Source organism: Syngnathus typhle, linkage group LG4 (genome assembly GCF_033458585.1).
Source record: "Syngnathus typhle isolate RoL2023-S1 ecotype Sweden linkage group LG4, RoL_Styp_1.0, whole genome shotgun sequence".
Taxonomy (NCBI): domain Eukaryota; kingdom Metazoa; phylum Chordata; class Actinopteri; order Syngnathiformes; family Syngnathidae; genus Syngnathus; species Syngnathus typhle.
In genome coordinates, this window is record NC_083741.1 from 8,076,540 (window position 1) to 8,093,861 (window position 17,322).

Below are 17,322 nucleotides of genomic sequence, written 5' to 3' on the forward strand. Positions count from 1 at the left end.
GGAAAAGATGAAACAATTTATGAAAAGCTTGTATTTTTCTAGAGCATGTACTATAATAATTCCCTTACCCAAAGTCAGCGCTTTGCCAGGGTTGTAGCTTGACCTGGAGAGATCATCATCTTTTGAGCCTTGTCCATCCGACAAGCGAGACATACGTGAACTCTTGTCAGCGTCCTTCTTTTTCAGTGACGCAGCGCGAGGAGATGATGTCTGTTTGCCAGGCAAGGGGGACCGCTTGCGTCTGGCTGGTGATGCTGATTTCATTTTCCCGGATGCTTTCTTCAGGCCTTTAGTTTTAGGGTCTTTTTTAACATCACCCAAAGAGTCAGGATCCACCATGCAGACATCAGGGCGAGGAGGGTGGGGGTAAGGGTCTTTTTGAGGTGTCGGAACCGGATCGTTACTCTTCCAGGAGGCAGGATGACGACTGCTTTCACCTGCGGCAGATATTTTGTCGATAGGCATGTAGTCTGCATCCTCGTCGGAATCATTGTTGCCTTTGCTGGTGACTGACGGGTACTCCTCTGTTCCTGGAGGCACTTCAGAGTCTGACTGAGAAGCGAGAGACTCGCTTATTGAAGTCGGTGGCGTGTCCTCTGTCGCCAGACCCAACCGTGCTGACGTGCCGTCGGCTTGATGGAAAGAGCTGCTGCTGTGATGGTGGGGCTGCTTATGAGCCCTTCTCTTAACTGACATGTCATGTTCATCTCCCTCCTGCGACTGGTCACTTTGCTCTTCCTGATCGTCATCATCTTCATCACTACATAGCTGCTGCATGCATGGGTTGATAAAGGAAGGTGAAAGGTCAGTTTTACGCTGCTTGTACTCGCAGGATGAATATCCGGGAGTGGTGTGGCTTGCATATGGAGCGGCTGCTCCTTTGGGTGCTTTACCAGCAATATCCTGATCACTGTCATCGTCATCGTCGTCATCATCATCCTGCCCTTGTTGACTGCACTCATCATAGAAGGGAGAGTGAAATGGCTGATTAGTCGATGAGAGAGAAAGTGGGCGTGCTGGGTGCTCTGGCTCCATTTCACACTCCTCTTCAAACTCATCGTCATGACGATAATGGGGAGGAGAGTCACCAGGCATCCTCCCTATCTGAGGCTTGGACATTTCCCATTCATAGGAGCTCCTGCAGCCTCCAGCACCCTCTCTGGCCTCCACGCTGGCTGTGCCTGCAGCTGCAGTGCCAGCAAGATTGGTTGAACTTGCACTGACTTGTGCGGTCTCGTTGGTTGGTTCCGCCTTGCTGGCTTGATGTGGTGACAACACGTAGGACCCGAGACCATCGGGGAATGCACTGCTTTTCTTTTCACTTTCAGTGAAAGAAACGGGCTTGTCAGAAAATGTCAAGTTACCTGTGAGTCCACTGGAGGGGGATACTCGAGTCATTTCCTGCATATAATCTCCCTTGTCCTCTTCTTCGCTGCTGTCAGTCTCCTCAAAGTAATGTTTTCCTTCAGCGTCCGGTCGTGGTGAAGAAGTGACACCGAACAGAGCAGCCCTGGCTGACTCTTTTGAGAGTGCTGTTTCTTGAGAGTGCAAAGTTAGTGAGTCCCCAAAGCCTTTTGCAGAGTCCAAAATTGACACCTCAGACCACTCAGGCTTATAGAAGCAGTCTGATTGAGGGTGTTTATCCAAACGACTGCCCAAAGATGCGTGTTCCTGTTTGTCTTCAGCGGAAGCAGTGGATGAATGTAGAGGGAAGGATTTGACTCCCTCAAATGGGTCACGGGGTGAAAAGTGGGCCAAGTTAGAGGTAGATTCTGCTGTGGTTGTAACAGTGTTCTGTTTCTCAGACACTTCAAGATAATCATCTTTGGTGCCAGTTAAATTGGAAAAGGGAGCATCTCTAACTGGGGAATGTTCTTCTTTAAAGGAGGAGTACTCAAACAGTGGCTCAGCTGAGGCAGGTGTCTCCAGCTCTTCTCCAAGCTGACGGCTTGTCGAGAAGGAGCCTGAAGTAGATGAGGAGTAGCTATAGGCAGAGGAAGAGGAGTACCCAGGGGCAGCAGTGGTCGTGTACTGAAAGCTTGTGTCTGGCGATTTCTTGCTTAGGTGATCTGGCGACCCAGGTTTGTCAAAATCAAGATCATCGTCATCATCATTCTGGTAAAGATTTCTCTTTGATAACGTCAAGGTAATATCCTCTTTACTTTTGTCCGTGGTCTGATTTGGTAAAAGGGATTTCTTAAGATCACTTCCCTCAAGGTGTAACTCTGAGGAGTAGCCAGAGAAACATGCTGAACCCTCTTTTGAATTTCCACCCAAGAATGTGCAGTCTGCTTTCTTTTCATCTGCTTCTACTTTTGCGAGTGAGCCAGGGAGGTTTTCTTTCACAGCTGGTTTCTCTTGACTTTTAAAGCCATATCCAGCCATGGAAACCATGAATTCAGGCTTGTTGGAGCGAAAGATTTCACTCACAGGACTTTCTATTTCCTTCTCAGACTTTTCTTTGGTACTTTTTTCCATATCAGAATCAAGAGCACTATTATCATCCTCATCTTCTTCATCTTCCTCCTCCTCATCATCTTCGTCAACCTCATCATCATCATAATCTTCCTCATCCCTGGCTGTCAGTTTCTGCATATCAATCTCCAAACATGCGCCTTTGTTGTTATCATCATGACCAGCAGCTTTGTCGGCATTGATGGCTGTCATGGAGGAATACGTTGATGGTTGAGAGAGGTGGCCTTGCACTGGAAAAGACAACGGCTCTTTCTCTGATGAAAGGAAAGTAGAAGATGCTGGAGACTTATCTACCACTGAAGGAAAATGACTTCCCGCAATTGTTTCTGTAGCCTCTTTGACCACTGATTGGATAGCTGCCGTGCTTTTAGAGTCATGCCATGATGGAGTGGAAGGTTCTTTTCTAAATTCATCCTTCTCTGTGACTTTTTCTGTTGCTGTTACTGTCTGGTCTGGTGGCAAACCCATTTTATCCCTTGAAATGTCTTTCTCAATCTTATCTAAGGACTCCTGACGAAATGAATCGGACTCCACAGAACTCTGTTTGCTATCGTAAATGTCACCGTAAGAGAATGTTTTGCCATGCACATAAGGTGTGTCTTGCCTTATATAGATGGCTTTCTCTTTGGTCTCCTTCTCTGGAAAATCACAGGTACCAAATTTAACACTTTTCTCTGGCTCTTTCAAAGACGCATCTGTTATTTCAGAGGTTTCTTGACACTTTTGTGAAATGTTTGGATTTGTTGGAGAGAACCTTGATTCTAATCCACTTGGGAAATTATTTATTTCATCCTCATCCAAGTTCATAATTTGAGATTTAGTAGGTTTGTCATCTGCACTTGGAGCCTTTTCTAAGGTTTCAATGTCTGTCTTTGTCTCATTTGTCAAGTCATCATCCAGGAAGCATCCTTCTTTTGCCTCCATAAGTTTGGCCTTAACAGCTGGCTGAAGATCTTTTTTTGTGAAATAGGCATCTTCCTCTATACTGTCCTCTTCAGATTCTTCTGAAGTCTCTGATGTTGTTTTGTCATCTGTCAGTCCAATGAAGGAAGTATTATCAGAAATGGTGACTGACTTCTCTACTTTGTCAAATTTCAGTGCGGTCACCGCTTCATTTTTATCTTCAGTCTTTAAGGACTTCTCTTCTGCCGGAGAGTAGCTACTGCTTGTCGGCACTGATTGTGTGGGTGAAGCGAGTTTCATAGTGCTGTCATCTGGACTCGGACATCTGTCGTCACTGTCTTGCCTTCCATGGGACACACCGGTGACAAGAGGTAAAGTTGGCGATACGGGTTGTATTCCAGTGATGGTCACGGTTCCATCTGTACTAAATGGAGATATTTGTTTGTTGACAATCTGCATGGGAGACTGTTGTTTGGGAGGAGAAATAGCTGGAGAGGGTGGTTTCTCTTTCTCTCTAAGCAGCAAGGATGCAGCGTGTTCATAGCCCTCTTGGAGTTTACCGAATGGGATGTCAACATTGGGAGTTTGATCCTCATCCTCGTCTTCCTCATCCTCATCTTCATCATGAACAGCACTGGCCTTGGCATCGCTTTCCATTTCATGGATGTTGGGTTGGTATTCATCAGAGGAAGGAGACTTAAAACATTTGTCATCTTCCAGAGAGGAGGTAGGCGAAATGGTGCCTGCAGAATGGAGATAGTCCTTTCCTTGGTTGCCTTCTGTATGTGACGGTGCATTGTTAGTATCAAGGAGGAGGACGTTCCTTCCAACTTCCTCAATCTGAGGGGCTGTAACAGATGCAATGGATTGGTCTTCAGCGACAGATGTAGCAAATGAAGACATCTTGTCGTATTCTGTTATGGATGTGGCAGATGATATGTGTTCTTCTTCTGCAAGAGGAGCTGTAATAACAGCAGGGTAAGACGGAATCTCAGACTCCTGACCTCCCATGAGGGCTTTGGGTCTGACATCTACAACGTTGGAAACAGCAGAGCTTTTCATTTCTTTCAACCCGTGGATGGAGTCAAAGGTTTTCAGGGCATCGGGAACCGAGACGTCATAAGGTCCAACACTATATCGTAACTGTGGCATTCTTTCTTCTGTATCATCATGGATCTCCTCATCAGAGATGGTCTGTTCGGTCTCCGAGTAACCAGGGATGGTTTCATCTTGGATAAAAGAGAAGAGCTCTAAGGCTGATGCTCCAAATCCTTGTCCAGACGGTGCTGCTGTGGATGAGGTCAGTTGTGTGGTTTGTCTGTTTTCCAATTCTTTTCCAAACTTCTCTTTTTTAATCTCCTGTGTTTTATACTTGACAACTGCATCATCTTCTGTTCCCTCAAGCTCGGCTTTTTCAATTACATTATCATCCTCCTCTGAGCTATCACTTTTCTTTGATGTGTCTTTTGAGTCATCCTTTGCAGAATATCTGCCATAATCATCAAATGTCTCGTCTGCATAATTCTTGTCAATGCCGCTGTTTGAATCTTTCCTTTGAGGAGATTTTGTCTGTTCTGATGTTTCCTTGTCTGTATTGTATTCATCTGGTTTCTCAAGGAACATTGATGAAATGGTCTCTGTATTTGTACAAAAGGATGTCATTTTGTCTTCAGGAGGAAATGACTTTGAAACTTTAGTATCTTTGTGAAGGGAGACCTCAGATATCAGGTTAGCCTCATTCTTGGGTTTGGATAGCTCTTCTCTTTTCAGAGCCTCAAAGTCCTCAGTAAGGTCCTCCGGGGATGACACAATGGACCTATCTGCAAGTGCTGCTGCTGCGACCTCTTCATGAAGGTTCTCTGGAATTTGGTTTTTACCATTCACATGCTCCTTACCGGTTGCATTTTTTTCTTTCTTGGTTTTAGTCTGAGTCTTGACCTTATGTAAAGTTTTTCTCACTTCAGGGGTGAGTGGCTTTAGGTCAGGTTTCATAATTTTTCTCAATTCTGGCTTATTGATATCCTTTTTGAGGTCCTTCTTTTCCTTCTTCTCCTCTTTTCTTATATTTTCATCCTTTTTTACTTTGTCTTTTTTAATTTCCTTTTTCTCCTTGTCTTTCTTTTCATCCATTCGAGACACTTTGTTCATTTTCCCACTTTTGTCAGCTATCTTCTTCTCTGACTTTCCTGTCACAGGGGCAACCTCACTATTTTTCAGTTGTTTGGTAGCCTTCAGACTTTGACTTTTTATCTTTTTATCATCTTTCTTTTCCACTTTATTTTCTTTGGTAGTTTCACTACGGGACTCTTCATCCTGCCCGACATCTTTCTTGGTTATTTTTGGGTTTGGTTTTGGTGACGCTTTGAGACTCTCTTTGCTTTCAGTTCTTGATTTCATTTTTGTTTGTTTGATAATGGGCAGCGGTGCACCAGAAGAAAGGTCTTTTTGAGTAGCTATTGGGTATCTCAGAAAGTCAAGGTGTTTTAATTTCTCAAGGCCCTCAAATATTTTATTCTGTGGTGCATTTCCAGGAAAGAGCACCCTGACTATCTTTTCTGTAGGACGGTGAGGAACCCAAACAATGAGGGCAGTAACTGATGTCAAATAGGGAACAGATATTTCACCTTCTTTTCCATTGGACATCAGAATACCAGTCTTGGCTTTGCTGTTCCCAGACCATTTTTGCATAAGAAACTGCATCTCTTTGCTCTCTTTGACAGGGTTGAGTACATACATGTCTAACTTTCCCACTCCAAGTTTATGAAAGAGCGTGATGGGTTCAATAGTGTTAGTCACCGCCCTGTGAAGCGGTTCAGGTGTGATACCGAGTTTATTGAGGTACTGCAGTGTGAGAGATGCTTCCTCGATGCTTCGTTTCCCTTTTAGAGTGGATTCTGGCATCCGAAGCTTCTCAGGGACATTCAAAAACACAATGCCAAGCTCAGGGGATATTAAGTTCTTCATCGACTCAGCACTGCTACTTGAACCAGATCCTTGGTTGCCCTCCTCCTCCTGTTCTGCAATCTTTCTTTGGAACAAGCCATTAATGCCAGGAAGGTTGTCTGCCCCGATATGGGTGAGCAGAACAGAGTCAATCCTATCAAGGTGCCGAACCAGCTTCCAGAAGCAAGACTTCCTGTCAGAGCCACCATCCACCAAGATGTTAAACCCATTGACAGCAAACAAGGCAGAGTCTCCTCTTCCTCCAGGAAAGATGTAGCAGCAAGGTTTGGAAAGTTTCAGAAATCCTCCAGAAGTTGGTGGCTCTAGAAGTTCAAAGGGTGACGGCACATCTACTGTCTCTGAGACATACTCTGTAAACGCTGTTACCCCTTCCATACTGGGAAGGTGAGGCTCTGGGTTCAAACGATATTCCAGAATATTTTGAAACTCCTGGCTTTGGCCCAGGGAGCTCCAGCCCCCGTCTCCTTGACAGGAAACAGTAAGCCTTGATGGCTGCTTGGGGGAAACCTTGGAAAGGACTGTTTGCACCTAGAAACATGTGTATAGAAGCAAAAGAACTAACAACTAATCACAATAAAGTCAAGAAATATATAAATATATATATTCCACTTACTTGTGTGCTGGAGATGATATCAGAGAAGTGTTGCCAGGTAAAGGCCACACCTTGCAGAAGGATGTCACCTCCCAGGTCAGAGCTCTGCCCACTTAGTATCAGCAATTTATTTCCAGCCAAGTCAATGAGCAGAGAATGGACCTAGGGAGAGTGCATGAGCATTTCACAATAACCTGTCTAAATTTAAACCGCGAACATGACAAATGAAGAAAACAGGGTCCCACAACCCAAAATAGTCACACTTAAAAGCCAGAGAGACAAGACATGAAATTCAGCCAACCCCATTTTGAACGCCGCTGCCCACAGTTTGACAAGATTCACTCACACAAGTCATGCTTGTCCTACAGCAACTTCACTGACTTCACGACACCAAACTGCCCATTACACCCCGCATTTCATAAAACAACCTCTCTCCTCATATTCAAAGTCATCTTCTTCAACGTTAACATCGTCTCACATTGATCACACTTCTCTGTTTGACTTGTTCTACCTCCTGTCCGTCCGATCACCATGAGTTCAAAAGCCTTCAGTTGCTAAGCTTTCCACCTTCAAAATGCACTGCCACTTTCAGCTTTAATTTTTACAAGAGGAACTTTGGACAATTTTGAGATGATGTAGGACTTTGTGACCGTGGAATGCCTGAAGGCCAACCCTGTAGGACTTGTATGACAAAGTCTTGATGGTCCAAAGCCTTGATTACTAAAGAAGCTGAAGACCAGATCCACTGCAGAGGTAGCTGGTACTTTCAGTTGAATTACACCACAGCTGCCGCAAATACTGCAGGAGAACTAGTAGTGATTCTGCTGCAAAATTTGACCCCTTTTATTATTGGGAATGTAAAAGTTAGCTAATACGTCTTGATATTTTAGTCTATTGGTATTGCCTTCCACCTTGCGAATGTTTTGCACATCCCCAGAACATAATCTTTCCACTCCACCACCAAACTGAACTGTTTTCTGGGTGAATCTTGGATCCATACAGGCCCCAGTATATAAAAATATACAACAATGGGATAAAGCATTAAGACTGTAACCCGTGTACTCATCCTTGTCTTGCACAGGTATGGCTCACCTCTGAAGAAACAGACTCTTCTGATGGGTTAACCAACACCACTGTCTCGAGGATGTCACTCTGATATTGGAGAATCCTCTGACCTAAAGAGAACACACAAGAAAAATAAACATGCTGTAGAAGAGAAGTCTCTAATGTTGTGATCTGATTAGTTGAAATTATTTTTAAAAAGACTCTCAACAACCTAAATACATTACTTTCCTGACAGTTTTAAAATGCTCGCAAGTGAAATCCACAAAGTTGGGGTTGTTGTTTTTTACATTATTATTATTTACATATTTACTTATACATTTATCCATCTATCATCCAACCAACCACTATCTATCTATCTATCTATCTATCTATCTATCTATCTATCTATCTATCTATCTATCTATCTATCTATCTATCTATCTATCTATCTATCTATCTATCTATCTATCTATCTGTCTGTCTGTCTGTCTGTCTGTCTGTGTCTGTCTGTCTGTCTGTCTGTGTCTGTCTGTGTCTGTCTGTGTCTGTCTGTGTCTGTCTGTGTCTGTCTGTGTCTGTCTGTGTCTGTCTGTGTCTGTCTGTGTCTGTCTGTGTCTGTCTGTGTCTGTCTGTGTCTGTCTGTGTCTGTCTGTGTCTGTCTGTGTCTGTCTGTGTCTGTCTGTGTCTGTCTGTGTCTGTCTGTGTCTGTCTGTGTCTGTCTGTGTCTGTCTGTGTCTGTGTCTGTGTCTGTGTCTGTGTCTGTGTCTGTGTCTGTGTCTGTGTCTGTGTCTGTGTCTGTGTCTGTGTCTGTGTCTGTGTCTGTGTCTGTGTCTGTGTCTGTGTCTGTGTCTGTCTGTGTCTGTGTCTGTGTCTGTCTGTGTCTGTCTGTGTCTGTCTGTGTCTGTCTGTGTCTGTCTGTGTCTGTCTGTGTCTGTCTGTGTCTGTCTGTGTCTGTCTGTGTCTGTCTGTCTGTCTGTGTCTGTCTGTGTCTGTCTGTGTCTGTCTGTCTGTCTGTCTGTCTGTCTGTCTGTGTCTGTCTGTCTGTCTGTGTCTGTCTGTCTGTCTGTGTCTGTCTGTCTGTCTGTGTCTGTCTGTCTGTCTGTGTCTGTCTGTCTGTCTGTGTCTGTCTGTCTGTCTGTGTCTGTCTGTCTGTGTCTGTCTGTGTCTGTCTGTCTGTGTCTGTCTGTCTGTGTCTGTCTGTGTCTGTCTGTCTGTGTCTGTCTGTGTCTGTCTGTCTGTGTCTGTGTCTGTCTGTGTCTGTCTGTCTGTCTGTGTCTGTCTGTCTGTGTCTGTCTGTCTGTCTGTGTCTGTCTGTCTGTGTCTGTCTGTGTCTGTCTGTCTGTGTCTGTCTGTGTCTGTCTGTCTGTGTCTGTCTGTCTGTGTCTGTCTGTCTGTGTCTGTCTGTCTGTGTCTGTCTGTCTGTGTCTGTCTGTCTGTGTCTGTCTGTGTCTGTCTGTCTGTGTCTGTCTGTCTGTGTCTGTCTGTCTGTGTCTGTCTGTCTGTGTCTGTCTGTCTGTGTCTGTCTGTCTGTCTGTGTCTGTCTGTCTGTGTCTGTCTGTGTCTGTCTGTCTGTGTCTGTCTGTCTGTGTCTGTCTGTGTCTGTCTGTCTGTGTCTGTCTGTGTCTGTCTGTGTCTGTCTGTGTCTGTCTGTCTGTGTCTGTCTGTGTCTGTCTGTGTCTGTCTGTGTCTGTGTCTGTCTGTGTCTGTCTGTGTCTGTCTGTCTGTCTGTGTCTGTCTGTGTCTGTCTGTGTCTGTCTGTCTGTCTATCTATTTTATGGGGGGATTGTTAAATTTAATAAACTGAACCCTAAAATGCTATAAATCAGCCAAAGATACAATCCTTTGTATGAACGCAATTTCAAAACCTCGTTGTTGTTATTGTTGTGTAAAACTAAATTTGGTGGCCATGACTCATGCTCATGACTCTTGCTGCTCCTTTTTCTTCTTTGGCATCATCATCTTTTTCGTTGATGCTGTCAACTTTTTAAAAGAAGAGAGAACAACGGAGAAGAAACCCTGACAGCAAGTGTACTCATCGCGACTTACGCTTTGAACAAGAATATAAAACGGAAGAAAAAACGTCTTTAAACGTTATTTGCCAATGTTTTATCGTCCTTGTCCTGTGGTCGGCTTCCCTCCCCGTGAATGCATGATTTCGGTCAAACTCATACATATTTTTCAAATTCAAGCTTTCAACAAACATGCACTAACATACATGTCAAAAGAATGGCCAGGACATGTAGACAGTATTAGTACACACTCATCTATACCATTTATCAATGAAAGTAAAAAGTTTATTTGGGTGTGAGTACTCCTTTAAGTATTGAGAGTACAATAATCCCTCGTTTATCGCGGATAATTGGTTCCAAAAACCACCTGCGATAAGTGAAATCCACGAAGTACGGTCACCAACAAGAAGTACTGGGCAGGCTAACGAGTTTTAATTTGGAAAAATAATTGGCAATGTAGTGAAGCCGCGATAAACGAAACGCGAAGTAGCGAGGGATCACTGTATGTACTTTTGCCACCTTTGACAGCAATTATGTATATCATCATGGACAAACAATTAATTACTGAATCGTACATTGACAACGCAAAATTGAAAGTATCCAAAGAATGATCTGGGACAGGCACCAAATCCAAAACCTTTCCCATCATAGTATGGCTGAGAAAACACAACCAAAATTGAAATATGGGATAGGTTAGAAATATAGTTGTATTGTTGTTCTTTAGCATATGTACTGAGTACTGTATGGGCCGCCACCCACCCTTCCCCAACTCCTCTTAATTCTCCCCGGTGTAATTATAAGCCTATTAGAAATATTCTCTACACACACAGTCACACACGCACACAAAACTTAAGCAATCACAGGCTTTCCAAGCCTCACTGGCTGTTGCCATGGGGACACTGATGTGGCTGTCTCTGTAAGCTGAGTTACACTGACCCAGTCTTAGCTGAGGCAGACGCATTGCAGCATTTCTGCAAGAGGGAGGGATAGCTTATGCTGCATGACAGTAGGAACGCACCATCACATATTACGTATAGTAACTGAGCACATGAAAGCAGTCACTCACTTCTTTAGTGTGAAAGACTGATGTTTATTTCAAATAAAATGAATGACACTTCATTATTTACGTTTGATTTGATGAAACCTCCATTAAAATGGTCGGAAAGAGACAATGAGCCGCCATTGTTTAGCATAATGTTTGACGACTGAACAAACTGTGGTTCTCCGTGATGCACTAAAAATCTCTTTGCGCAGCTGCTGACTGAATTGAGAAGGTGATAGTTTTTTGTTTTAACCAACATGAAAAACCACAGGCACGAGTGAACAATAACATCGACGCAAATATATGTGGATATATGTCAAATATATGTCTTTAATCCAATCATTATATTACCGTTTTATTTCCATGTATAATGCGCAAAATTTAACTAATTTATTGTCCTAAAATCCGGGGTGCGCATTATACATGGGTACAAAAAAAAAAAAACATTTTATTTTTTTTTTTAAGAAAATTATTTCCGGATGGTTCTTTACAACGTCACTTTCCTCTCTTTTCATTTTAACCTAACTGATCGCGGTGGTGCCTTTGTGGGCAGTCGGACAAATCAACGCCAACAAAAAGAATACATCCAGCCTAGTTAAGAAATCACCAGAAAGATCACCATGACAATTGTGAATAATAGATAAATAATTATATATATTATATATATTATTATTATATTAATAAATAATTGCGATAAATAACTGAAACATCACTCAAATATTGGTGATCCCGTTGAGAGTCTCACATATTTCTTCGCTATCGAGTTTGCTACTGCATGCGCAGTGATACTGACCGGCAGAATAACATCCGGTTGTTCCCAAAGATGATCTTTTTTCTGAAATAATTTTACATTTACGGACTTAAGTAACCCGGCCGGGTCATACCAAAGACTATAAAAATGGGACCCATTGCCTCCCTGCTTGGCACTCAGCATCAAGGGTTGGAATTGGGGGGTTAGATCACCAAATGATTCCCGAGCGCGGCGCCGCTGCTGCTCACTGCTCCCCTCTCCCCCAGGGGATGGATCAAAATCACACGGGGATTGGTCAAATGCAGAGGACAAATTTCACCACACCCAGATGCGTGTGTGACGATCATTGGGACTTAAAAAAATTTAATAATAAGTCAAAATTTGGGTGCGTATTATACATGGGTACAGGCTTTTTTCCAGCATCGACATGCCATTTTTAGGGTGCGTATTATACATGGGGGCGCATTATACATGGAAAAAAACAGTATGTACATTAAGTGAAGCTAGAACAGAGCTATCAGCTAAAGTTGGCACATAATCTGACAAAATCTGTCAAAACAGAGGCCAATACAACTTTCAATAACACTGCAATATTTGTGATTGTTATTAAAAGGCACCAAAAGGTCCAGTTCAGTCAGTTCACCACACCCTGACCCATTTTAGAATGAAAATACATTTTCCACTTTAAAATAGAACAGCAGCAAGCCACATTGAAAATATTAATCAGAGTGAGGCATCCAATGTTTCACCATGTGGCTGATGGCCACAGTGAGGAGATACTTTTATTCAAGAGTAAACTAAGGAATGAAAGAAAGTGGGCCATCGCAGCAATGTGGAGACTTTGGGGAACATTGTTGGAGTGGTAAAATAAGGAAGACATACAAGCTAAAGTTGGCTTGTGTTGATTTTTTATCTTTCCAGCTATGGATTGTCAAATATTACAATGGGATGGGTAAAAATTGTGCTCAACTAATGAGCAACCAAAATGCAGAATGTCCTTGTTTTTATATTTCTGATTTTAAATTCATTACAGAACTTTGTATACAGCTATGGATGTTTTTAAAGTGCTCTACAAATAGAGTTGAGTAATCTGAGAATATACAACATGTTTGATCACACAATGCTGAACATGCTGACATTCAATATATTGATGCCTTATATATTTCATGAATCTGTGTCACATAGCCTTTCTGATCAGCCGGAAGAGAGTGCACGTGAAGACGGTACTATGCATTCAGAACATAATGGTAGGACCAAATGTTTTTTAATTTTAAAAAAGTGCATGTATCCCGACAAGTCCATTGATGAACGTGTTACCGTGCGTTGCCACTGTTGCAATCGGCACCAAACACTACACGACGGCTAAATCCCGACGCCATTCCTGCAGCAACATGTCCGAGAGGTCACTTATGTCACTAACCTTATCCCAGCTGACTAAAGGCAGTAGGCGGGGGACACCCTGAACTGATTGCCAGTCAATTGCAGGGCACACAAACAATTCGGAGTGCTCAATCGGCCTACCATGCACCAACCCGCCACCCACATTGTGAGGCAGACGTGCTAACCAGTGTTCCACCGTGCCACCCAACTTGATTCAATTCAGGTCAAAATTGAAATACAGGATAATCTATTCTTTATCTGGGCTCAAATATTTATATCCGCTCCAGTGGGAATCGGTGCCTCACCACTTATGAACCTCACCGCATGTCACTAATAAAAAGATTTAATTATTGATCTAATATTTTAGTTTTTATTAGTATATTTGATTTAGTGCCCTATAAGATGTCCCAAAAAAATAAGAAGAAAACGTAGAGGAATTGGCAAAATTACTATGACATCACTGTTGTGGCAAAGCTCAGTTATACCTGCCAAATGTCATCAATGTGTTGCATTTCTGAGAAGTCTATTAAATGGCTCACAGCCCTTCCGTTCAAATTTGCAACAAAAAAATCTCCGGTATAGCTTCTTCTTTGCTAAAATATTTTTATACTGTTGTAATGAAGATAAATGCAGGGAACAAAAGTGCGGTTTAATCACTGGCTCAAAACACACTTATGATGGCTTAGCACTGATGGAATAAAAAGGTACAATGACTACAAATATTATTTGGTGTAAGACTGAATTAATGGTATATTTCCTCTTCAATGGTGGGACAAATTGACCATCACTTTAGTCAACTGCAATAAAATATTCTTTATTGCTTATCTCACCATAATTCACTGGACTTGAGAGGCAGACGACGTGAATCAAACGAATGATTCTGTTTATTGCTGCTAGTGGTGATGTTAGTTATAAAACCGATATTTAATTTTAATTTTTTCGCCATAAAGATTGTAAATTTGTAAAGTCAAAAGTAAATTGAGTACAAAACTATCTTTTCTGCACCGTCAAAACGTTTCTGACGCTCACCTTGCTCAGAAATATTATTATGTTATTGTTATACAGCTACATAGTGTTAATAATTAATTTCTGAATTTTTCAAATTTGTAACCATACATTTCATGCTGCATGGCAGGTGCAGCTGCAATATTCTTTTTATTGTGTAAGGTGTGTCGATAGGCGTCTCCAAGTGATTATATCATCCCTGCGCAGATATGCCTCTCTCAGATCTGCGAGCTTGCACTCGTCTAATAAATTACCATCACCGGGCCTAATCTATTTCTGCGCAAATGGAGTCTAATATATTTATGAACGACGATAGAGTGTCTTATTATTACAAATAATTCTGCCGTACAGATTGTTATATAAATATGTTCTTGTTGGAGTGAATCTCAAATGAAATTGAGCGGAAAAAGCACTTTCCTCGAGCTGAAAGCTGTAAGAGAAATGTCTAACCGTGTGGGGGTGTTTAAAGGAATCAATCGAAAAGCTAAAGAAGCCTACACATTTGTGCTTCTGGAGCATGATGCAAAGTGGTTTGCAGCCTCCATCATCTGAGCTGGCAGCAGCATATCTACGGCCTACATAAAACCAACTTCATTTGCTGTCACCTGAACCTGAAGATGAAGTTTCCTTTTGCCTACTGATTGCCGCTGTTAGCATGTGTATTTATTTTTGGTCACTATATGGACCCATATGTTTTCAACAAAGTATGCCCAGCTGAACATCTTAATAAGGAGTGAGAAGAGGCCATAGTCAACCATGTTATGTTTTGGGCATCCGCTACAGCACTGTACTTGGGATGACCCGCAGTGAGCTAGCAATCAGCCCCTTTGTTTTATGCCAAAGCATCTGGGATGGACTCCAGATGCCCTACAGCGCTGAGGGGAACAGTCAAGACCTTTCAGCAGTTAACCAGCAAGCCACATTCTACTTGACATAATAGCATTGTATCAAAACTCTAACTATTTGTTCAAAATTGTCAATGACATTTCTTAGTTGCCAGTGGCATCAGCAGAGACAACTTTGATAAGCTGCTGAAAAAAATTAGTTTTTCACTGTATATTAATTGCACATGTGCCTTAAACTAATTTAAAAATATATATATTGCCAACTAAAGTGTTTCAGTGTTACAACAAAATATTGATTATGTTGGCTACATAAAGTTTTTAACTTTTTCAAAAATGTGATTACTGTAAAATGCAGAGTGCGATGACTTTTTTCCATCACCTTTCATTTTTGTGGCTTTAACAAAGAAAAAACGGATTCTTTTTTTTTTTCCGGTTGCTAGGCGCATCACATTCTAGTCTCGTGTTAGCTTTTCTTTAACTCACCAACCTTACGTGTAAACCGCTGCGCTCAACAGACCAAATTTTATGGAATGTGTGATGTTTCTTCTTTATTGGTAGATTTTGAAATCCCAGATTCCTAATTGGTTTTCCATGTAACTCAAGGTGATTTATGAATCTGAGATGAAAGCAGAAGCATGATTGTTGTGATTTGTACTTGCTTTCACTGACCAGGATATGAATACTGAAGATGCAATTTGGAGAACAGTGAGGCTCACAACTGCAGCTTTTATTCCATCATATAGTAACATTGTTCTATCTTCACCACTGATTTCCAAGCTTTGTGCCCGGGCACATTAGTATGCTGTGAGAGCAATTAAAGTGTGCTGTGGAAATGATCAAATTTCGCTTAACTGGTCCAAAGATAATCAATTCCTAACTATTCATGTATTTTTGCTAATCTATGGATGCCAGTGACTTACCGAGTCAGTCAGAAGAAAATGAATTACCTAATTGCTGGAAGAAAGTATTTAATTGACAGTGTCCACTTTTTGTGACATTTTTGTCTGGTGCTGTGCCGTGAGATTTTTCAACCTTAAAATGTGTGACTTTCATCAATAAATGTTGGGAGTCACAAATCTAGACTATTACTATCACTATTGATAGTAAGTCAAGACAGTCAAATGCACTATTTGACATCACACACCAAAATAACAATATAAACGCTAAAGGGTTATATAGTAACTGCAGTCGTTTTTATATTCTTGCTGTGACGTTGTCATTGATTTGCGACATAAGGGGAATCAATAAGTGGAATCATCAGGCAAGCAAACAAACGGTTAACAATTACTGGGAATGGGTTCTTTTTCAGAACTGGTTGTAATTCCCATCCCATTTGTTCATTAAAATTGCTTTTACTTGTCATTTTAAAACTCGATTCTTGTAACAATATTTTTCACTTTTCTCCTTTCACTGTGACTATACTCGTGAACATCTGATGTTTTACATCAACACTTTCCATTTTGTCCCAGTACCTTGAAAGAAAGCTATTGAAAAAAAAATGTTGATGCTAATGTTAGTACTAATTGTTATGCGTATGCAGTACCTGTGTTGTTATTTTATCTGTCCATTCATGCGGCAGTATTGCTATTATTTTAAAAGTGGTGAGAAGCTGACATTGTTACATCAGAACTGACTAAACTGGCATTTCAGTGAGTTTTCCTCATGAACAATTAGTTATTTCACAGTCTTTGTTTATACCATTAATATCCCTCCAATAAAAAATCAGTTAACAAACCATCTTTCCAGTGACATCATTTCTAATGTTTTCATAATTACCAGCATACTCTCTCAATGACGTCATACATCACACGGTCATAATATTCATCGATTGTTTCACTCAATGAAATTTTTGTCGTATCCTGTTCCAATTGTGGTTCTAAAACCATGTGACTCAAAAACAATGTTACACAGGAAAATGTAGCCCTATCCCACTCACTCGAATGTTTCTGGATTAAAACATCAGGAGTTCAGATTTCTATTTTGGGGACTTTTTGTCAAGCCTGTTGCATAATTTCAGGGTCATTTGGAGAGTGAGATTTAAGCCACATCCCAACACAGATTTGACCCTGATGACTAATGTTGTGGCTTGCCCAATTCAGAGACTCATCAGTCTCACGGCCTCAGATGTTGCATTTAGGTCAGAAGATGTTGCTTTAACTATAAATTAGGTCACCCAAATTTACTGAACCGAAACGACAGTAGCAAGAAGCGCATGGTGACACATAATGTGGGCCCATGGTTGTGTGTTTACACTACAGGTACAATGTATGATCTGGTACAACACCTCGATTAGTTTAATCACAATATTAAAT

General features: G+C 41.7%; 1 protein-coding gene across 1 annotated transcript in view; it reads right to left on the bottom strand.

Moving 5' to 3' along the window:
* Positions 1-17,322, bottom strand: part of map1aa (microtubule-associated protein 1Aa) — a 30,532-nt gene that overhangs the window by 4,208 nt on the left and 9,002 nt on the right. Inside the window, exons 3-5 of the mRNA XM_061276754.1 lie at positions 8,027-8,109; positions 6,956-7,096; positions 69-6,870 (exon numbers count right to left, since the gene is read on the bottom strand). Coding sequence (XP_061132738.1) covers positions 69-6,870; positions 6,956-7,096; positions 8,027-8,109 — 7,026 coding nt within the window. The remainder of the gene's footprint in view (positions 1-68; positions 6,871-6,955; positions 7,097-8,026; positions 8,110-17,322) is intronic.